Source organism: Schistocerca piceifrons, chromosome 2 (assembly GCF_021461385.2).
Source record: "Schistocerca piceifrons isolate TAMUIC-IGC-003096 chromosome 2, iqSchPice1.1, whole genome shotgun sequence".
In the NCBI taxonomy this organism is placed as follows: domain Eukaryota; kingdom Metazoa; phylum Arthropoda; class Insecta; order Orthoptera; family Acrididae; genus Schistocerca; species Schistocerca piceifrons.
Window position 1 is genome coordinate 306,212,474 of NC_060139.1, and position 24,492 is coordinate 306,236,965.

Consider the following 24,492-nt stretch of genomic DNA (forward strand, 5'->3'; position numbering starts at 1 on the left):
AGACGACAGTATCGTCAAGGTAGTCTGAACAAAGTGCCACTTTTGAGGTCAGCTATTCCAAGTAACGTTGAAAAATGACGGGTGCGGAAGCACTGCTGAAGGGCAAATGCAAATACGTGGACAGTCCTAAGTGTGTATTTACAACAAATGCTTTTTGTGATTCTTCATCCAATAGAATTTGCAAGTAGGCATCACACAAATCTATCTTAGAAAAGTAACGTCCTGCACCAAGCCTGTCCATGAGTTCCTCAGGGCAGGGTAGTGGATAAGTGTCAACTATTGTCTGTGGGTTGACTGCAGACTTGAAGTCAACACAAATGCGAATGCGACCAGAAGCCGTAGGCAACAAAACGAGAGGACTTGCCCATTGACTACCTTGAATGGGAGCAATTACACCATTATCTTGCAGTTCTTTCAATCACTGGCTACTTTGTCTCTTAAAGCAATTGGAACGCGGCGGGCCCGGAAAAACTAAGTCTGGGCACTGTTGGTTCAAATGGCTCTGAGCACTATGGGACTTAACTTCTGAGGTCATCAGTCCCCTAGAACTTAGACCTACTGAAACCTAACTAACCTGAGGACATCACACACATCCGTGCCCGAAGCAGGATTCGAACCAACGACCGTAGCGGTCGCGCGGTTCCAGACTGCAGCGCCTAGAACCGCTCGGCCACCCCGGCCGGCCTGGGCATTGTCTTTCAATGTAACATGCTCTACAAAGTTATTAGCTTTTCCCGTTTCTTCTGAAAAGAGTTCAGGAAATCCTTTACGCAAGCTGTCTGCACTGTCTTTTGAACTAAAAGCAGTCACTGAAAATACATTGTCTTGGATGCTAAGTTCAAACAAATCATGGGCATCTAAACCGAATATGTGCTCACTTTCTCTTGATTTCAACACAATAAAATTCACTGCCCTAGTGTGAGATTTGTAAGTGGCAGGCAAACTACACTGTCCAATCACTGGAATTTCCTGTCCGTTGTAATCGGGTGAGGTGCTTGCTAGATTTAGATAGGCGTGGTGAACCTAGCTGTTCGTACGTGGCACGATTAAGCAAAGTTACTGAAACACTTGTGTCTAACTGAAAGGTCACACGATGGCCAGCAATTCGTAATGAAGCAAATAGTTTGTTAGAACGTCTTTGCGCAGCACTAGGGCGAGAAAGAGGCACAATCTTAATTTTACTTTTGTCAGAATCTTTTCTAGGTTTTGAAAACACTGCGTTCACTGCATGTGGTCGAGCCTGTTTTTTCTGGGAGTGGGCAAAATTGACGGCTTTGTGCCGTTGCAAACAACCAGACCTCGACACTAATCCGCCGGGGCGGATCATTAACTCACTGTAAAAGTTGCCAAAACTACATTTAAATGTACACTTCCTAGTCAGGCCACTGGCAGTAAGTCTGCTCTAACTATGCCAAGAGCACTCGTACCCATGGCAAGAGGGGAGCACCCCACAGACCCCAGCTCTCATGGAAAGAAAAAGAATGTAGTGTTGTTGTTTTTCCTTCAAGAAAGTGATTTAATAGTGGGTATTAAGCAGGTTCTTAACATGGTCGGAAATGGAACTTTTCTGTGGCTAAGTAAAGTCTCCATGTTTAAAAATATTAAAATTACTCCATATCTCCAGCTTAGCCCCAACAAACCAAGGTATGGTCGCACTTGAATCTGCGAATGTGTACCTCTAATTTTAAAATTAAATAACTCTTAATGCAATATTAACTTAGAGTGTGATTGTAACTGACTTCATAGACCACATACAAAGAGAAACACGAGTCACAAATGCGCATAGAGCGCGTGTTGCGTGTCGTACATCGTTGCGGTGAAACATCAATATATTTAACTTATTTACTTGGGACTGGAAAAAAGTGTCACTGTCCTTCCACCATTAAAAGCAATTCCTATATGTTAACTATATTTCATACGCTGCAACAAATGTCCTAAAACCCACCAAACGTAAACTGGCCAGCGACTACATTCTTCACTGCAAACTTTTCAAAGTATGCACAGTGGTTTACTTATTTGAGAAATAGCACAATAACTATGGGCAATAACGAAAATAAAATCAGTTCACTATTAAGTAGTGATATCAGACTATAAGATTTAGTTCTTTTTTTCGAATAGTTTCCTCAAAATCGAATGAGAAAACCTGTACAGCGAAGAACACATGCGTATCCCAGAACTGCAGTTTTTAAATTCATATAAAAAAAAGCTTATGAGAAGTACATGAATCTAGCTGGGAATTCATAAATTGCTATGATTTCATGCAAAACATAGAAGTATTCATTAATTCAATTGAATTTTCATCCCATTTTCGATTTTAAATTGAATAATGAAAATTAATCTAATGCCAGTTTATACTTGTGTAGTATCCATATTCTCGATGTTGCGTTGACTACCGACACTCTGAAATAACGTACCTCATCATAAATATCAAGACTGAGATTCGTTTCGTAATTTCATTCAAACGGAAGTGGAGATTTTTTTGAAGCTGCTCACCATCATTGAAAAATATATTTTCCGGCAAGATACAAACATGAACCAGTCCACAAACCCAGAGATAGGCACATATATTTTACAAAAAGTTCCGTAATAGCAAAAACTTCAAGTGTGTAACTTGTGTTTATTGTCACACATAGACTGGCAGTCATATTAAGATTTTTGGCCGCTGGAGAAACGTTACAGTCGTTGGCCTCTGCAACAAAAAATACCATGAAATACAGGGGCGTAACAACTGCCGTATCAGCCGTATCAATGATACGGGGTCCCGGAGCTACATGCGTTTATTTCAGTCTGTGCACGCAGTTCATGACGTTCAAACATTGTAAATCTAGTGATTATTTGTTTGTTAGTAAGTTTAATTGTGAAAGAAATGAGTGAAAGAAAGATTACCCCGGTGGAGATATTAAAAGTTGAAATAAACAGAAGTAGGAAGTTATACGGAAATTGCCCAAAATTTCTTCATTTTTTCAGCAAGCAGATTCTGTGAGTGATTTATTTTGTAATGCAAGTACTAAAAACTTATCTGCCTCTACGGAAAAAAATACTTCTTGTTTATACACTGAAGAGCCAAAGAAACTGATGTAGGCGCGCATGTACAAATAAAGAGATATGTAAACAAGTAGAATACGGCGCTGCGGTCGGCAACGCCTATAGAAGACAATGTGTCTGGCGCACTTGTTACATCGGTTACTGCTGCTACAATGGCAGGTTATGAAGGTTTAAGTGAGGTTGAACGTGGTGTTACAGTCGGTGCACGAGCGGTGGGACACAGCATGTCCGAGACAGCGATGAAGTGGGGATTTTGCCGTACGACCATTTCACGAGTGTACTGTGAATCTCAAATCCGGTAAAACATCAAATCTCCGACATCGCCGCGGCCGGAAAAAGATACTGCAAGAGCGACACGAACGACGGCTGACGAGAATCGTTCAACGTGACGAAAGTGCAAGCTTTCAGCAAATTGCTGCAGATTTCCATGCTGGGCCATCAACAAGTGTCAATGTGTGAACCGTTCAACGAAACATCATCGATGCGGGCTTTCGGAGTCGAAGACCCACTTGTGTACCCTTGATGACTGCACGACACAAAGCGTTACGCCTCGCCTAGGCCCGTCCATACCGACATTGGACTGTTGACGACTGGAAACATGTTGCCTGGTTGTACGAGTCTCGTTTGAAATTGTATAGAGTGGTTGGACGTGTACAAGTGTGGAGACAATCTCTTGAATTCAAGGACCCTGATGTCAGCAGGGGACTGTTCAAGCTGGTGCAGGCTCTGTAATGGTATGGTGTGTGTGCAGTTGCAGTGATATGGGACCCCTGATACGTCCAGATACGACTCTGACAGGTGACAAGTACGTAAACAACCTGTCTCATCGCCTGCATCCATTCACGTCCATTGTGCATTACGACTAACTTGGGCAATTCCAGCAGGACCATGAGACACCCCACACGTCCAGAATTGCTACAGAGTGGCTCCAGGAACACTCTTCTCAGCTTAAAGACTTCCGCTAGCCACCAAACTCCCCAGACATGAACATTATTGAGGATATCTGGAATGCCTTGCAACGTGCTGTTCTGAAGAGATCTTCACCACTTCGTACTCTTACGGATTTATGAAGAGGATTCATGGTGTCAGTTCTCTCCAGCACTACTTCAGACATTTTTCGAGTCCATGCCACGTCGTGCTGCGGCACTTCTACGTGCTCACGGGGTCCTACATGGCATTAGGCAGGTGTACCAGTTTCTTTAGCTCTTGAGTGTAATTTAGGTCACGTTATGCAGCATTCTACGCTGTGTAACGTAGGACTCATAAGTATCATCACACGTCGTCGCGGAAATGTGCAACATACATAATTTTATTTGAATTATGGTAAAAAGCCATAGGGTTAGATTAAGGGTGCACATAAGATGCATATTGCTCGAGAGCAGCGGCATATGAAAAGCTGCATCTTGGTCTATTATCTAGTCGAACAAATTACACTAAGTAAATTCATGCGAGCAGCGCGTTCGCTAGATTTATACACACGCAGTACACAACTTTATAAGAAAACACATTCCATAATTTTATATACACAAGTTTTCGCACATTAGGTGTATGTTCATGGATGTTCAATTTTACCTGTTTCGTGCAGTGTGTATTAATTAAATAAATTTATCATAGACAGGTAACAAGATGCTGATACATTAAATTTATTTATAACAGTGAGCTTATATAATGAACAGATCTACATCTACATCCATATTCCGCAAGCCACCTGACGGTGTGTGGTGGAGGGTACCTTGAGTACCTCTATCGGAACCCTTCTATTCCAGTCTCGTAATGTTCGTGGAAAGAAAGATTGTCGGTATGCCTCTGTATGGGCTCTAATCTTTCTGATTTTATCCTCATGGTCTCTTCGCGACACATACGTAGGAGGGAGCAATATACTGCAAGACTCCTCGGTGAAGGTATGTTCTCGAAACTTCAACAAAAGCCCGTACCGAGCTACTGAGCGTCTCTCTTGCAGAGTCTTCCACTGGAGTTTATCTATCATCTCCTGACGATCAACTTTATATGATCATTCCATTTTAAATCACTCCTAATGCGTACTCCCAGATAATTTATGGAATTAACTGCTTCCAGTTGCTGACCTGCTATATTGTAGCTAAATGATAAAGGATCTTTCTTTCTATGTATTCGCAGCACATTACACTTGTCTACATTGAGATTCAGTTTCCATCTCTCCACCCAACAAGTCTTAGAGTGGAAAGGACGATGAAAAATAGAATCAATGAACGTTTATTTTATTAGGTACACATTTAATAAAATAAAATTTTAATCAGTATAGTACGGCATTACTGTTTAAACTCGTTAGCGCAAAATCGCTCCAGAAGAACTCGTGGTTAATGCGAAAAAAGTTTGGTGCAGTCAGTAATACATTAGTTCTAATAGAAAATTTTGTCGTGTAACTTTTTTTCAATCCCAAGAGCAATTAAATTTCATTTTAATACGAACTTCCAATGTTACAGTAATTTTTTCCAAAATAAATGCAAGAAATGTAACTACATAGCTAACTACCCATTGTTGACTCGTTTCTAACGTATTGTAGGTCGGGAGCCACGATTACCAGCGTGTACGGTACATTTAACCTAGAGTAAATATCTCTGGAGTGAGCACTCACATGCGCAGAACAGATTTTGTGTTGTCAACATACATTGCCGGCCTGGTCACGTGATCTCGGGACGACGTGCGTTTGTTCGTATAGCGCCCTGTATATTTAGAATGTCACTACATCCCTAGTACATACGGATTCTTTTCATACGTGTCGTGGATTATTTATATATGTTGCGAAGACATTTTAACAGTATCCATTTGATACCGGGAATAAACCAGCTACGTAACTTTTAAGGGCAAGTAATATTACATTCAGCTTCTTTGCGATAGGTGTCATAGTTCAGATGCACTCGACTTTTGGTAGTTTTTGGTATGATATCGCACTTTATAGTATTACAGAGCCTGAAGTACATTTTTGCAGTGATAGTCCTGCAAAACGACTACTTTCGCAAGTGTCTGAAAAACACCGAATTTACCACACATTAGCGATTGTATCCCTGCTAATTCGTCCTTTTTTTCTTGTATTTCTGCGTACTTATTTTCTGGTTTTTGCGACCTAAAGCACAATTTTTCTTACTGGTGGCACTTTGAGGTATTTATTTAACGCATTTTAAGTACTTGCTCCCGGTTCATTAAATAAATAGTAGACGGAGTAATCTATATACATAATTGACAAGTCACTAATAAATGCATGGAGGATAGTATTTACTGAAACAAGTAACCTTTCCCTTTCCTGTTCCACTAGCAAATTTACGAGAGGAAGCGATTGTTTGTAAGCTTTTGTATGAGCCGTAATATCTATTATATAGTCATAAAATCGTAGAAAAATAGGTCTACAGAATCAAGTCTTAATTATAATGCCTCTCGAAATTTTTAAACGTATACAGTGTCTCTTACTAAAATGAAAACTATAATTAGAGATATATGGAATGTACCCATGAAAAGTTACTACCCTCCTTTCACATATTTTTCTTTCCATCCGTAGCAACAACGTAATTCACCATCGCTATTACACTATCAACAAACGGTGAAACACAACAAAAACTCTTGGTATTATAAACTTCAAACGCTGCAGAAAGCACACAGGCACAGCGAAGTCCCGAGATCACGTGACAATCCTGGTTTAAGGGGAGTTGGAATGCCGGAAAATGGAAAAAATTCACATTTTCAGTTTTTAACCTTATAACTTAATTTGAAATTTTCTGCTTAAAATGGTGCAAAATTTGTTAAGAAATTCCAATTGGAAGTATTTTTATTTAATTTTTCAAAATTACATGTGCGCCCAGCAAAGTTACCCATCTTGTGATTTGTACACATTTAAATCTTCGCATTTCCGAAAACATTACATATAGAAGGCTGTGGATTTCACTCTTCAGTTGTAGAATCTTTGATCCTTCCATAGGTACCATTGTTTTTACGACTAGCTGTGTTTATTGTTCAGTTTTTGATCTGTGAGTGTTTGTTTTGAGCCTCGAGTTTAGTTTGTCGCTCATTTGGAGTTTGTTATCTGTCTTGTTTTGACTTTCAGTGGTGAGTGCGTAGTTTCTACGATGCCTAGGAGTGCATCATTATTTAAAAAGCGAAAGTTTCGCGGTAATAGATTTACAAATAACGTTTGTTCAAGTGATTCTGCTTCAGCACCTGTTGATGCTGGTGAAAGTTCTGACGTTTGTACAGCTGAGATGTGTGAAGGAGACACGCCCACCAGTGCATCAAAAAAGAAGTTATCAAACTGTGCAAGTGAAATTACAGATGAAGCTTCTAATGAACAATATGTTTTAGTCGACTTTCCTGTTTTTACTGAGTTTATGAAGAAATGTTTGTGTTGTAATCTTTGTGGAGGTTCTTTTGATATGAACATAACAAAATCTATAGGACTTTCCTGCAAAATTGCTATAGTTTGTGCCAGTTGTGAAAATGAGACCTGTTTTTGGAGCTCTAAAACATGCAGTAGCAATTTGTTTGAGAGTAATATCAGGCTAATGTATGCAATGAGAGCAATTGGTAAAGGACATACTGCTGCTCAAACATTTTGTGCCATAATGAATCTTCCACCTCCACCTGCTAAAATTGACAATTACACTGAAGTGATAGGAGATGCTGTTCAGTCTGTAGCAGATTTATCAATGAAAGCTGCTGCCAGTGAAGCAAAATATATAAATGAAGGAAACCCAGATATCCCTGTTGCTTTTGATGGAACCTGGCAGAAAAGGGGTCACACATCCAAAAATGCTGTTGCTACTGTTACTAGTGTGGACAGCGGTAAAGTTTTGGACTATGAAGTGCTCACTAAACATTGTTACCATTGTGCATCTGGTAAGATAGAAGCAGCTCACATATGTAGCAAGAATTATGAAGGTACGAGTGGAGGCATGGAGGCTGCCGCTGCTGTGAAAATGTTTAGCAGATCAGAAAAAGAACGGGGAGTATTTTACACAAAATTCCTTGGAGATGGGGACTCCAAGGCATACAAAAGTGTTACAGAATCCATGCCATATGTCAATAAGACAATAACTAAACTAGAATGTGTCGGTCATGTTCAGAAACGAATGGGCACTCGTCTAAGGAAACTGAAACAGAATCTGAAGGACAAAATTTTGTCAGATGGTAAAACCATTAGAGGTCGCCTGTCAGATAAAATTATAAATGAATTACAACAATACTATGGTATGGCAATAAGAAATAATGCAAATAATTTGCAGGAAATGAGACAAGCTGTATGGGCCACATATTTACATCGATCATCAACTGATGATAATCCTCAACATTTTGCTTGTCCAGATGGTCCTCAGTCATGGTGCAATTATAGAAAATCTCAAGCTACTGGGGATCCTTATCACCATAAAAATTATATTCCATTGGCTGTTATGGAAGTAATTAAACCAATATATAGAGACTTGGGGCATCCTGATCTTCTGCGAAAATGTCTTCATGGTTGTACCCAGAATCAAAACGAGTCGTTCAACAACCTCATTTGGACTCGTGTACCTAAGAATGTATTTGTTGGGATAAAAACATTGAAATGGGGAGTCAGTGATGCTGTTATTTCATTCAATGATGGTCATATGGGTAGGCTAAAGGTCATGGCAAGGCTCGGCATTGCTCCTGGTATCAACACCATCAGAGGTCTTCAGCTTCTGGACAGCGTGCGAGTAAGGAAGGCTCAGTATGCAGCTGAATTTAATACAAAAAAAGCAAGGGCAGCAAGGAGAAGAAAGCTTCTAGGTGAAGAAGAAGAACTAGAAGATGACCCTGATTACTCTGCTGGACACTTTTGATAATAGAATAAAAGGTATTTGTGAATTTTCATAATAAATTACTTTAATCGCATTTTCTGGCATTTGACATTTTTAGTGTTACATGTACCTTTATCTCATAAACCACTCAACCAACAACATTCAAATTTTCAGAAATGCTGCAAAACAGTTCAAAGAGGCCACTGAACTAGAATCATGACAAGAACTGGCTTATTCTCTGAACTAGGGAAGTTTATGTTATACTTTTTCCAATAAAAAATGGCTTAATGGTAAAAAATTCATAAATACTATACCAACAAAAAGAAAACATTGGTTCTAGTTCAGTGGGCTCACAATATATGCTGAAAACCTCTGCCAGAATTTCAAAGTTCTGAAGATAATAGTTCCAAAGAAAAAGGTACACAAAGTTAGCAAATTTAACATTGGCGAGATAGGGCATTCCAACTCCCCTTAATGTTGACAACATGCACAGAACGCAATGCTCACTCCAGAGATATTTACTCTATGCATTTAACCAAAGTTTATAAAAGTATATTTTACAGATGCGCTTTGTCACGCGTAATGAAAACAAAATAAGAGCTGATACCTCCAACAGCAAAAAAATAGTTCCTTGGGAGAACTAGGGCGATGAAAAATTCGTTATAAGTAAGGACAATAATCGAATTTTTCGAGTAAGATCGATGATTACAGATTAGACGAAAACGCCTGAATCAGCGATATAAATTCCAGGTTGGTATGTTCGATATGTTGACTTTTCTGGTTAAATATTACCCAAGACCATTAATTTCGCCTTAGAGCTGCTATAAATATTTGTTTCTAATCTTAATGCGCCTTGGAAATCATCATAGGTCAATATGCTTCAGCAGTATTTATTACAACTTTCATTTGCCACTAATTGAGAGTATGAAAAAATACATCTACATCCATACGCCGCAAGCCACCTGACGGTGTGTGGCAGAGGGTACCAAAGAAAAGAAAGGCACATCTTATACCGAAGAAGGACAGGAACACCACGATATACGCACAGAAGTAATACTATGTAAAAGTGTAACATGAACGAACAGTAACATCATACGTCAAACTCACAGAGGATTAAGAATGGGAAGAGCACAAATACAAAGAGGTCAGTCAACGCACACTGCAATTTCGCTAATACTCGTTCCAGCCACTATCTTACATTTTGACCATCCCGCTATGTTCTGAAGGAATCTCGCATGTGATACTTAGAACTTTTCGTACTGCTTTGAGACATTAACAAAGAAATGGTTCAAATGGCTCTGAGCACTATGGGACTTAACTTCTGAGGTCATCAGTCCCCTAGAACTACTTAAACCTAAGTAACCTAAGGACATCACACACATCCATGCCCGAGGCAGGATTTGAACCTGCGACCGTAGCGGTCGCACAGTTCCAGGATGTAGCACCTAGAACCGCTCGGCCACTCCGGCCAGCAGACATTAGCAAGTCTATGCCACGATCATTTGGTTTGTGCTGCAGTATCAATTACGCCGTGTATGTTTTATTGTTGTTCTTATCGCTTTATTGAGCGCTAAGATGAACTTCCAATATTACTAGATGGGAGAGAGAAGTTTTCCTGGCACATTATCTGTTACTTTTTCAACGCCTCAAGCGCACGTAACGGGATCGTGTAAGTTCAATGAGTACCGTATTTGAAATGCCAGTCTTCTCTTACTCATGAAATATCTGTGTCAGAACCGGCTTACTTTAATGACATATTCTTTACAAACGAATATCAATGACTCTGCAAAGAAAGTGCTTCCACCTATATTCGTCGAATCTCCACCATAGCAGTCGTGCGACACGACAGGAAAATGGTGTGTGTGTGTGTGTGTGTGTGTGTGTTGCTTGCTCTGAATAAGATGGCGCAAATTACTCCTATTTATTTCACTCGTTCCATCTCAACGTTGTTCATCCGCCTTATACACCCCCCTCCCCCCCCAATCCCCCACACAGCAGCGAACAACCTATAAAATATGGTTTGCATTGACGTTGCGCGTCATCAAGGAGGCCCATGAAACAATTTGGATTCGCCGGGCCTGGTGTAAAGATTAATTTAAAAAATTAAAGATTTGATTCATTAACATTTTCAACCCTACAGTTTTGAATATTTTTCTTAATATTAATTTTACTTCATTTTATTTTTATATTCATCTGGAACACCTGAGGAATTTCGTAAAATATCTTCGTCAGATAGAAAAAATTTTGGTGACAGCCTTACTGAATGCGAACGAAAAATAATTTTTAAATTGGACCCATTTAAACCACAATGACCGTTTCCAAACGATCCAGAAGCAGAGTGATGTTTTTCATGCTATCATTACTCATATTTCAAAACCGCTGGTAAAAAATGTTATTCTAATATTTTAAACAAACTATATTGTCACTTCTATTGGTTGTTTGGAGATGGTTAAAGCAAAAAATACTCCTCCACATGGATTAACAGTGTTTCAGTTAGAAGCAATTTTGCACAATCTGTATCTGGCCACGAAAACTCACAACAGCATATTTTGCGGCTCTATCTTTTAATACTTGGTTACAAGGTAATGCCATCGATACTTTACTGCAAAGTGTAATCAATAGTAAAATTACTTTCTGGTGAGATGTATTACATTATGTTATTAATGTCGTGATTACTTTGGCTATATGCAATTTACCTTGAAATTTCATGTCAATTTTACGTTTACTGTCGAATTATGATCCTATTTTAAAAGAACTTATTTTAAAGCCAAAAGGTGAAACAAATTACTTAAGTCCCATGATTCAAAATGAGATTGTTAAGGTACTTGCTGCCACAATTAGAGAAAATACTGTTTTAGAAATTAAGAAAGCTCCACTTCTGGTGATTATTTTGGATACAACTCAAGACCTGTCAAAAACCGACCAACTATCTGTAGTTTTCGATATGTCTCAATAGCAGAAAATGTGATTGAGTGCCTAAAGAAATAAAAATATCTGAGTCCTTGTTGGGATTTACATCAGTAGCTGATTGTAATGTAGAATGGCTTAAAACTGAAATTTTTAATACTATAACAGAATATGGAATTGATGTGTGCAAATGTAGGGCGCGGGGTGACACTCATGGAGGTAGAATAACTTTATAAACGAACATGCGCCAAATGCCGATTATATTCATTGCACGGCACTCATCAAATTTAATTTTAAACGATACTGCCAAACATGTTCCTGAAGTGTCATATTTTTTCGATAATTTGGAAAAAATATATACCTTTTTTGGCAATAGTCTAAAACGCTGGTCATTGGTGAGTAGCGATAAATATTTAAAATATAAAATTAAGCTAAGAATGTCTGCCCTTTTACTTTATCGGTTATAAAGAAAAATTATTCATTAATAATGAAAACTTTGCACCAGATAAATTTAATTTTCACTAAAAAAAAAGCAGCGTGACAAACGTCAAAGTATAATTAATATTTTAGAGAACTACGATTTTCTAGTGCTTGTCACCTTTTCTAATTCATTATTTGAAATTATTGATCCTGTTTCTAAGGATCTACAACATGAAAATAATGACATACAGAAAACCAGTATTTCACTAAGTAATGTTTTGAATAGACTGAGCGAAATAAGAAATCAGAATTCATTACATGGTTTGCTAGACGAGTCCAGAGACCTAGTAAAAGAGTGGAGGTAACAACTGTTTTCAAAAATAAAAGGTGGAAGATGACAAACCGATATCTTGAGGAGTTATCACAAGATGAGAGAATTTCAGACCTGGAATCGTAATACAAAGTCAATGTGTACTGTTGCTGTTTATATACATTAATTTCTCAAACTAAATAAAGATTTCAAAGACTCTGTGACCTTAACAATACATTCGAGGTGTTACAACCAGAGAAACTCTTATCATTTTCAAGTGAATTAATAAAAAAGAAAGTGGGAAAACTGACTGCTACACACAGTAAAGACATGTCTTTTGATCTGTATGAACAATTAATTTCTTTGAAAATGTGCTTAAAAACTGAAATTTAGAAAATCTATTCCATTAAGGAACTCACAGAATTATTATTGATTAAATTGAATAACATTGTGTCCAGGTTTCCTGAGGTAATAACAGCATGTTTCCTATTTTTGATTCTTCCTATAACATCTGCAACAGCTGAAAGAAGTTTTTCGAAATTAAAACATAAAAAACTGTCTTAGGACTCATATGAGCCAAGAATGGCTTTCAGACTTGTCAGTGCTGTCTATAAGGCAGAAAATCTCGAAAAACGAAAATTGTCTTCACCTATGGATGACTTAAAAAATAAATTTGCCGAAAAAAAACGTGAGGAAAGTATGATATAGGGCCCATCTAAGGCAAGCTACTCCACTGATCAAAAACAATATTTATACAACTTCCTGGCAGATTAAAACTGTGTGCCCGACCGAGACTCGAACTCGGGACCTTTGCCTTTCGCGGGCAAGTGCTCTACCATCTGAGCTACCGAAGCAAGACTCACACCTGGTCCTCACAGCTGTACTTCTCAGCTCAGATGGTAGAGCACATGCCCGCGAAAGGCAAAGGTCCCGAGTTCGAGTCTCGGTCGGGCACACAGTTTTAATCGTCCAGGAAGTTTCATATCAGCACACACTCCCTGCAGAGTGAAAATCTCATTCTGGAAACAATATTTATAATAAATATCATCGACTTTTTAGATAACACTTATGTTAAATGAATAAGAAACACCCAAAACCATCGTATGTCGAGAACTCGGCGACACTTTCAGCTGTACTACAGATTCCATATGCCAAAAGAAGTTCCCTATGTGGCATAACCGGTACAGTGTATAAAGACTATATCTACAAATGTCATTATTTGATACTATTTAATATGCAAATTGTACAAAAAAACAAGGGCATCTGATAGATCATTGTACTGTAGCACTGAAATGGTGTACTTTCGTAGCACACACGTTATAACACTAATAACATCAACTACTGGGAGCCTTTACCTACCGATATGTAGTTTCCCGTCACTTTGTTGTATAAATTTTCACTCGCCGCTTCCGTCTATATACCAAAAATCATTTTGTAGTAAATCGTAGCTAAAACCACGTATTTTAGAGACCATCAGTTTTATGAGGCTTTGAAACAACTTATATTCGTACTGTGTACTTTATAAGAAAGAAGACCTACCAAATGCGATGTTTAGCGCCATACAATATGGCGACTCCTCTGTAACACAAAAATAAGTCGTATCTCATGTGTGCCCATGAACAAATGGTGCTCATGTAAGCCGCCTAAAGCCCCCCCTTGACCACATCTAATGCAAAAGACCCAATCTATTTGCTTTGCTTGGGCTGGAGAAAGTGTGTAACGTTTAAATTTTGACCCCGTACTGTAGGATATCTACGCATACGCCCATTCTTCCGACAGGTATACAAATGGTCACTAGGGCAAGGGATATCCAAAACAAGTAACCCCTTATTTCGTGTAATCAACAGAAACCGATATATGACCCCTGAAAAATCGAATTTTCGAGTGCAGCTTTCTGGAACATATAGGTACCATGCACTGTCTTGCAGTGACAGATATTAATCCAATTTCATTAAAAAATGTAAAAGGCTTTGAGATGCAATGAAGCAGAAAATAAAACTATTCTGTAAGATTTTTCAAATAATTTCTCACGTCTTTCCTGACACAAAATCCACAGTACACTGATCAAGCGAGAAAAACTAATCTACTAGTGAAAACTAATATGCACAGTTTTCCGTAAAATTTTCTGGTTGTAGAGGGGACGTAGTATATGGAGTTCTTATAAGGCACCTATGTCCAGATATGTACCTCTGGTATGTAGAACTTGGTATGCACGCAGCAGAGACAATGAGCTCTGACCTGTGTGCTGTAGGAGCGCATGGCATGGACAATGACTCGACTAATTGTGCTTGGATTCTCTTCTATGTGACGATGGACATCCTCTTCTAAGTTGAGAGTTCACCCTGAAACACCACTACCAACTCTCCAATTTCAAACATACCAATTTCTCGCAGCCATTGCATTTTGATGAAGGTGTTATGTGACATTATAATTACTACAAAGACTGACAGCAGCACCCTTTTCTCAGCATATGTGCGTACCATGAAGTGGAAGATTGAAAGTGATGTGATCGAACAAATTTATTTTATACCCCAACGTTACTTTTCAGACATGTATTCCTTGTCAAAACTTTATCTACTAAGTACCCTTGAAAAGCGTGTGATAGGAATTTTGAATCATCCAGTAGATTGAAGCCATGGATGCTGCTCAGGTCAGATCTGAGAAAACATGAAGTCTTCTTGTAACAGATGTTGAGAATAACTTTGTGCAACTTCATCAGGAAAGTCGATGCCGTGCCATTGAAAACAGTCAAGGGAAGGTACAAAATGGTTTCTGGGCTGACAGCCTTGGGGCTCTAGCTCATGTCGCCTTCTCCGTGTGGATACTTATCCATTTCCTGACAATCTTGCACAGCTGAACGAATGATATCCCAGTCCTCTCAGGCGTTAGTCGCTCGAGTCCACTGAGATCCTGCATGGTGTTGAGTATGGTTCTGCTGACCCCACTGTCTTGTTATCCAGAACGAGTACGAACAGCAGTATCACAGAACGATAAACCGCATTCTCATAGATCATGGTCTTGTCGCTGTTGGATTTTGACACTTGCTAGCAAACATCTCTCCTCCTTACACGAGGTATAGCACAATCTCCTGATCAACAACCAATATTGAAATGCGATTTCTGAACGAGAATTGAGCTCTGTAAGCTTTCTTAGTATACAGAAAGTATACAGAGTTATGTGTGGTTCTGCTGAAATGCTGATCATTTGCATACCCAAGCACGTAAGTACATCTCATGCCAGTTTAATGTTCGTTGCAAGCAGCCTTCATGATGTTGCTGTTTGAACAGTCAGCAGTGTGTAAGGAAAATAAAATATGTATCAGCAAAAATATTGGAAAAAGAAGCAGTTCAAGCTGGATTGGTTAAAGCATGAAAGTCAATGTACATACAAAGCATAAAATCTCTTACTTGCGTGAATCTTTGGTTTATAATAGAGATGTCTAATTCTAAAAATAAACGCAAATGCTGCAGTTAAGTACTATATTTGTCACTGATAAATTATTTAATAAAATTATGATCATTTAATTAGTTTCTATAGTGGTGCTTATTTGATGACTACAACAATTATTTCCTATGAAGGCTTAAATAATCGAACATTACAAAATATAGCTGCTCAACATGAGGCTAATAGGAATCTGTTCACTAAAAGTTTTAGTCTTTTATCCACCAGTTCTGTCAATAATTGTAAGAGAAGCTGTAGCACTGACACGTAGGAAAGGGAAAAAAGATGGGTGTGGCAAGAGCTTTGCTGTAGTACATCCCGGACACAATGTAATCACATTCATCAACGAGTAGACCACTTGAGCTCTATCTCATGTCCACAGGTAGTAATTGTGATTTGTGACTGACCCTACAGTCCACATTGTATAAGAAAAAGTTCAGAGCACAGATGTCTTAAGATAGTTTCATGACAATGTGCCACAGGATTATGTAGTTGCTAATTTGGCTGGAGAATCTTATAGAAAACATTCATTTGTGTACTTTTGGTGCCTCCAACTGCCCCTTTTACTGTTTGCACCTGTGCCTGCAGGAGGAGTTGCTGTCGGTGTCTGGCTATGGCAGTGCGTGGGTGGGTGCGAGCAGGCGTATCAGCGTGGTGCTCCATATCCTAATGTGCAACGCACAGAAGCCACTACGACTCACTGCGGGGAAGTTCTACCCTGTCAACCGTGACACATTTGTCACAGTAAGTGCAAGCCAGCTGTGCATATCAATGTGGCATCTAGCATCTACTAACATTTGGATGCACAAGGAGATTAAATTCACAAAAATGCGTTTCTGTCATCAAAGTGAAGGTCAATTTGGACACCATGGCGCACTAAGGTCTTATCCTTCCTGTACTCTGACTTTGGAACTGGCACAGCCATCCAGGTATACGGAAGCCACAGATTCACATGGGCTCCGAACCACGACGAAACTCAGCATTTTAGTATTAACCAACATTGACAGAGATGAAAGAAATAAGTAACAGATAAAAATTCTATGATTGAGGATCACTCTCAACAATAATCCATTACTTTTGCATGTGTCTACATTTCTTTCGGACAGTTACTTATTTACACATTTACCTAATTAGATATTTTTGGAAGAAGATTTTTAGCATTTTTTCTTTTATGTTTATTATGTAATTAAAAAATCCTCAACATCCATAAAATAGATTTAATTTTTGATGCAAAAGACTAAAATCTTTCAGGCAGATTAAGTTTAGAATGGCAATTTCTTTGTAATCACTTCTTTTTACAAGTATTGTCCTCTTTTTTAACTTCCTCTGATATAAACAGGTATCCTTCACAAATAAAATGGTGGTCTGATATGTTGATAATGTTGCATTGTTTATACACACTGAAGTGCTAACACACAAAGATCACCTGCATATTAGCATGTCGGTACACCTTTGGTATGCAGTGGTTAACACCAGGCAAATTTGGTGCCTAACACATCTTGAGTTCACTATCATACTTCTCAAACTATTGCAACATAATTATGGCCTTATGTCACAGGCCATTAAAATTCTCCATCAGTGAAGACATCAAGCATGAAGGCATGGAACAACTGCTCCACAATAATGTTTATGTGGTTCACAGGTTCCTTCCATTACTACCACAGGATCCATGAAGTCCAGATTGATGTCCCCCAAAACATAATACTGCACCCACTGGCACAGCTCTGTTCCACAGTGCACGTTTCGAGTAGTCATTTCCCTGCCTGACAAGATATCTGGACATGACCATTGACCGGGTGCACCAAAAAACGTGACTCATCTGACTAGCAACACATTTCCATTCAACCACAGTCCAATGTCAATGACTCAGTGCCCACTGCAATCATAATTAACTATCTCATTGGGTCAACATAGGTACATGTAGGGGTTGTCTGCTGCAGAGACCCTTGTTCAACAATATGGGCTGATCACTGTGCCCCAAAACGCTTTTGCCTGTACCAGTACTGTATTTTGTTGTCAGATCTACCACAGATCACTGCCTATCCTCCTTTACAGAGTGGGCAGCCTCCACATTCTGTGATGAGAGTTGGACATCCAACACCTTGTCACCCACTCATGGTTTCATTATCCTTCAATCACTTTCCAAAGATGTTCATGACAGTAGCACACGAACAGCTGACCAATTGTGCTGTTTCTGAGAATCTTGATTCCTGATAGTGGGCTGTAACATTCTTCCTCCTGTCAAAGTTGCTTACATCAATGGATTTCCCATTTGCAGCTTGTATTGTCACTAGAACGGTCTTTCCCCACCTGTCTCTGCTCCACTGCTGGAAAAAAGAAAAACAGTACACCCTTCTAGAGGTTTCCAAACCACTTAAGATTTATTGTTGCAAAAGTGCTTATGGAGGTACATGAAATGATTACATATACAGATCAAAAGCACATATACAAATCAAAAGCACAAGCGATTCTGAGGTACCAGTTATTGACATTTGCTAAAATACCCACATTATTATGTGATGTAGCCTCCATGTGCAGCAATGTTGGCACTGACTCTGGCATCCTGTTGATCATATGGACTGTGAATACTGTCCTGAGATATGTCATGCCATATCTGCTCAACCTGTTTACATAGAGCTGTCAGTTGACAAGTCGCACGAGTCACTTCTCGTTCTATCATATCCCACATGTGATCGAATGGAGATTCGATTTCATTACTAAAGACCACAGTGCACTGCTCCGTCTTCAAAGTGATCCTTTGATGGTGCCAGGTGAACCATGCATGTCAACACCATCGCATGAGTGGAAGATGGGCTATGGTGTATGCACCCATGGTCCCAATACTAATAACCAGTTTGCAACAGTTTGTGTTCACACATCTGGGCTCACAAGCCCTCTTATCTGTGCTGTGATAGCTGTACGATCTCCCATTGCTCCCTTTACAATAAGACGATCCTTGTGAGCATCTGTGCTGCGTTAATGTCCAGAACTTCTTCTACGGGTGTCAGAATGTTCATGTGGCCATTGATATCGGCATCATTGCATGACTGACACAGCACTTACATCTTGTGTGGCAATTCTCCAAAAGGACCATCCTGCCACTAAAAAGGGCACAATTTGACCCCTTTCAAATTAGCTCTGTTGGTTGTAGGAAGCACATGTGCTTCTCAGTAGTATGTCTGCCTGCTTTCTTCACACATTTGCACCACACTGAGCCTTGTGGCCATGAGCATTTCCTATTAAAGGGTAGACACAGATGGCGACATGGTTGCTATGCCAGTACACTATCTGTCAGCAGATGATGTTGAAACCATTATCATGACATCTCCTATCTCTCGGTCCCGCAGGTGTCATCATCTTTCCTGGTTTATTAATTTTTTTTCTGGCAGTGTACTTTTCTTACAGCATCATGAGTCTGCAACACCCTCAGCTCACATTCAGTCTCACAGTGGGCAGCATTTGTAATCTTTTGGCTCATCTGTATATTTGTATCACTTAATTACATGTAATTTTTCATTTGGTACTAATAAAATTTTCCACTCTTTGATAACACATCACTTGAATGTCTGTAGTTAAAACTTTTTTATTCACATTTTCCAGTTCTATTTAGCTGCCTTAGTGCCACTCCATTCTTACTTTCTTTTGTTTACAATTAAATTTGTGCACGTCCTTAGGCTTTTCCCATTTAGAATACTTTCCATTTAACTCAGTTCTAGATAGAAGCACCTTATGTATTTTAACTTAGGATCTACCCTGTCGACATTAGTGAGACGTCAGGGTTGCCACAAGTTTCACCAAGTGAAGTTCCCTGATATTTCCCTGATTCCCAGATAAGTTTTAGCATTTTTCCCTGACTAATTTTGAGATCTCAATGGTAAGTAAAGACATAAGTTGACAAAAAATGTAAGGACTTCCTTATCTCTCAACCATTTTGTTTTGTTTTAGGGCGCTAAAACAACCCACCAGGAACCCACATAAACATCACAGTCGCTCCAGCAAGGGTGAGCAAGTGAAAGCTTTCCTGGACCCATTGCACTAAGGGATGGACAGTGTACAATGCACAGAGGCTTTGAAGGGCGCTGAGAGAGAGTGAGCAGATGACACAATTGAAAAGCCTGTGTCGCCGGATGTACTCCGTGGCCTGATACAGGGCAAAGAGCTCTGCTGTAAATACCAAGCAGTGTGCCGAAAGCCGATACCAAAAAACGTCGTCGCCATTGACGAAGGCACACCCGACACAACAGTCAGTCTGAGAGCTGTCAGTGTCCACAAAGGTACTATCGCAAAGTTCTGTGCTAAGGTCGTGAAACTGAAGGTAAAAGGACGAGGCTGGTGTAGTGTCCTTAGGAAGCAGTTGAACGCCAAGGGTGAACATGGGCCACCGCGTGAAACCGATGTGGTGAAGGGTTCGTACCCACAAAGGAGTCATTGAAGAAGGAGGCATAGTATGGCATACCATACCATACCAGCTGGGCATGAGTCATATGTTCCATCACCTTGCAAACACAGCTGGTGAGAGGTGGCGCGGTGGCTAGAAGGAAGCTGTTCGTTCTTACCGGGCTTAGGTATGGGTATGACAGTGGCTAACGTGCCCTCTTCCCAGATGTGGTTGTACATATTAAGCAGAAAGTGCTTGCCCACAAGAAAAAGGTACTGCAACATCTGAACGTGATCAATGTCTGGCCCTGGGGCGGAGGATCAGGATGAAGTGAGAGCACGATCTAGCTCCCTCATAGTAAAGATGGCATTGTAACACTCGTGTTTGTCAAAGGTCGCCAGGGAGGAGTAAAGCCTCCAGTCAGCCTTAGTAAGCTGCCATTTTGGTGTGTGCGGTAGTGGGGTAGGAGTCAGCAAATGGATAACACATGGGAAATGGTCGCTCGAGTAGGTGTCAGGAAGAACAGACTACTAGAGAGATGGGCAAGATGTGCAGCGCACAAGGATAGGTCCAAATGAGAATAGGTGTGTGAAGAGTCTGAAAGGAATGTGGGTTCTCCTGTGTTAAGGCAGAAAATATAAAGTTGATTAAGAAAGTCAGCCAAGGGGCACCTCTCGGACAGGTTCCAGGAATGGTGAGCATTAAAGTCAGTGAGCAGCAGAAATGGGTGAGGTAGCTGTCCAATAAGCTGGAGGAAGTCAGCCCTGGTGACATCGGATGACAGAGGAATGTAAACGGTACAAAGGGAAAAGGTCAAGTGATGAAGGAAAAGGCAAACTTGAAAACGGGTAGTCATGGAGATGGATTGACTGTGAACGTCATCCTGTATGAGCAGCACTGCTCCCCCATGAGATGGAATGTCGACCTCTGGTGGAAGGTCAGAACGGACCAGGAAGAAATGCGAAAGCTCAAAGCAGTCATGAAGACACTATATTGTTTCTTGAAGGCAGAGTACAAGTGGACGCTTTGATTCAAGCAGCCATAAATCCTCTTCATTGGATCAAAGGCCGCAAAAGTTTCATTGGAGGAGAGGCATGATGAGGAAAAAATGAAGAGGTGTCATGTCGGCAGCTGCCGCGTGCCACTCTGCGAAGACTCGCTGCTACAGGGCACAGAGGCAGGAGGATCCTGCTCCATGAGGTCCACTGAAGTGTCAGCTTTCTTCTGCTGTCGGCCTACGGAGTCCAATGCAGAAAAATGGTTGGTGGTGCGCACAGGCGACAGGGAGGACAGCCAGATGAAGGTATCATGTGGCGACACAGTCGAAGAGAATCTTTGAGTTGGCAAAGGCGAAGACCATTTGCCTTTTTGGAACTTCTTCGAGCCTTTCCAATTAGCACAGGAAGACTCAAGTGTTGGTTGGCTGGAGGAATGTAGGAATTCTGTACTGGAATACTCCTTCTGTCCTTCCTGGCCTGTCAGTTGTGTAGCTATTGACTTCGCCTCATGAAGCAAGAGTTTGATGGCTTGTTCTACAGCTGGAAGAGGGGACTGTGATGCTACTATAACACTGGGCAATTTCACAACCTCAGAGCTGAATTTGAAGTTGCATGTCTGCATGGCCATGTCCTTCATGGAGCGAGATGTAACAAGAACAGTACTATACATGCCAGACAGTAGAATGCAAAGTTTGTGACTAGCTAATAACTTGCAAGCGACAGGGCAAGGAACTTTTTTCTTTATGCAGATCTCCTGGACAGCCTGCTCATTGAGATACATGGGACAATCTCGAGAGGAGCTGGCATGGTCGCCATTGCAGATGATACAGCAGGAGGAAGTAAGTGGATAATCGCCCTCATGTGCATCCCTACCACAGGGTCCCATTTGGCCGGGTTTTTATAAGACATTTGAGTGTGGTTGAAACGATGACATTGATGGCAATGCATTGGGTTCAGAATGTATGGTCGGACTGTGAGAACCTCATAGGCTGCTTTGACCTTGGATGGAAGCATCTCCATCACACGTGAGAAAAAGAGAGAGTCTGGGCACTAAGGAGGCATGCACCTTCTTCATCACCCGGTGGATGGCAATAATACCCTGATCAGAGAGGTATGTTTGGATTTCGGCCTCAGTCAGACCATTGAGCAGCCTAGTGTAAATAACACCACAGGAGGAATTCAGAGTTCTGTGGGTCTCGACACGAACAGGACAGCTGTGGAGAAGTGAAGCGGCAAGCAATTGTTGTGCTTGAGAATCAGAAGTAGTCTCCAAAAGCAAAGTGCCCTTCCGTAAATGAGAGCAGCATTTCACAGGGCCATCAATTGCAACAATACCTTTCTGAATAATAAATGGATGTACCATTACAAAGGACTGACCATCTTCAGTTCGTGAAACCACGAGGAACTGTGGGGCAGCTGGGAGGGTCTTTGAATCTTTAGCCTCTTTCCGTCTACATTTTGTAGATGTTGATTGTAAAGATGATTTGCTCATTGTGAGAAAATCTCTCATGATTGTCAGAATCTCCGGCGGCACACTCCTTCCAATTGGGGGTCCCCTTCACAACAGGGTGCACCCGCCTTAGGTGATTGTTCACACCTCAGGTCACACCTCCCAAACACATGACAGACAGACCAGTCAGCAGTTTTGGAAGGTAACAGCTCAGGCAATCTCCCTTCCTTGGGCCTGGTCTGTACCAGCGAGTATATGTGATCCTTACCTGTCGACACAGGGTTGGGAATTACACGTTACTCGTCACCTGTTGCATGTCAGATGCGTGGGCCCACTTTCAGGCACGCACAGGGAGGAAGAAGAAAAAAGAGAAGCCTCAAACGCCAAAGCAGAGGAAAGGTAGGAGAAGGTGAATGAAGAAAGGAAACAGGAATGAAAAAGTGGTGAGACTGTTCTTATGTCAGCTACAGGCAATGCAGAACATTCCCAAAAACACCCCAGACATGTTCCCCAAGGGATGGGGAAAAGAATAGCAAGAGGATAGACACGCAGCATGAAAGGGAAAAGATGTTGCAAAGGCAGGGCCCCCATGGTAGATTTCTCCCCATGTGACCAAAAATCTTAAGTACTAACATCAAAATCTTTTGTGATGAACTATTTTTAGATAGATAAAGCAAAGCAAATGTTATGCATTTCATTGAGATAACTGATATTTTATTTCAATAAAATGAAACACATTAGTGAGAAATATATGCATATCCTTGGAGTCGGAAGACAGATTTAAAATATCTTCACTGATTTCAGAAACAACCTCAGAAAAAGCAGGACTCTTGAAATAAGTGTTAAAGGCAGGGAAGAATTGTGCACATCAGCACTGTACGTGACCACCAATAAAATGTTAGTTCTACTGTGTTTGTTATTGTCAGTTATTAGTCACTGTGTTATATCTTTTATTTTACAGGTATTATGTGATTTTTCTTTCGACACATATATGGGTACATAGTATGCAAACTGCCAGGGACTGCCACAATTTTTGGAAATTTGTGGGACCAAACTGCTGAGGTCATTGGTCCCTAAGCTTACACACTACTTAATCTAACTTAAACTAACTTACGCTATGGACAACACACACAGCCATGCCCGAGGGAGGACTCGAACCTCCAACGGCGGGAGTCACAAGGAACGGCAGGACTCACAAGGATCGTGAGAAGGCATCTCAGACCATGCGCCACTGCCACAATTATCTTCTTCTTATCGTCCATACTTTCTAATATATAAATTATTTTCTAAGTGCTAAAATATACTAGGATAAATAAAATGTCTGTGAAATGCTGCACTGTGCAATGTACTTACAGTGAGACAGTTGCAATTCCTGAAATCCATCGCCTGTGGCCTCTGGGCTGCCAAGGAGCACCGCAGTCCTGGGTCCTTGGATAAACCACAAAAATCTGCCGCATTATGCCAGACACAAATAGACCCGGACTGCAGGCAGATTGGTGAAACTAGATCCGATGGGCAGGGCTTGCACATTAGTGGGAAATGAAGGCCTTCAGTACAGGCCCGATCCGTTAGAGATACCCAGAGAAATGGCCTGCGGTTTTGGCCCATCATGGAAGTCCACTCGTGGCCAGCTATTCACATGTCACAGACACCATGTTGATGAAATGAGACCATGTTGATCAATCTGTGCAACAGATAAATTGCGCATATACTCTGAGAATCAATATAAATGAGGATAGGTATCAATTCACCATAAAGAT

At 40.5% G+C, this 24,492-nt stretch overlaps 1 protein-coding gene across 1 annotated transcript in view; it reads left to right on the forward strand.

Annotated features, from left to right (window-relative positions):
• The window catches only part of LOC124777990 (odorant receptor 30a-like), a 71,429-nt gene that overhangs the window by 31,869 nt on the left and 15,068 nt on the right, over positions 1-24,492 (forward strand). The window contains exon 3 of the mRNA XM_047253559.1: positions 16,495-16,650. Within this exon, the coding sequence (XP_047109515.1) occupies positions 16,495-16,650 (156 nt within the window). The remainder of the gene's footprint in view (positions 1-16,494; positions 16,651-24,492) is intronic.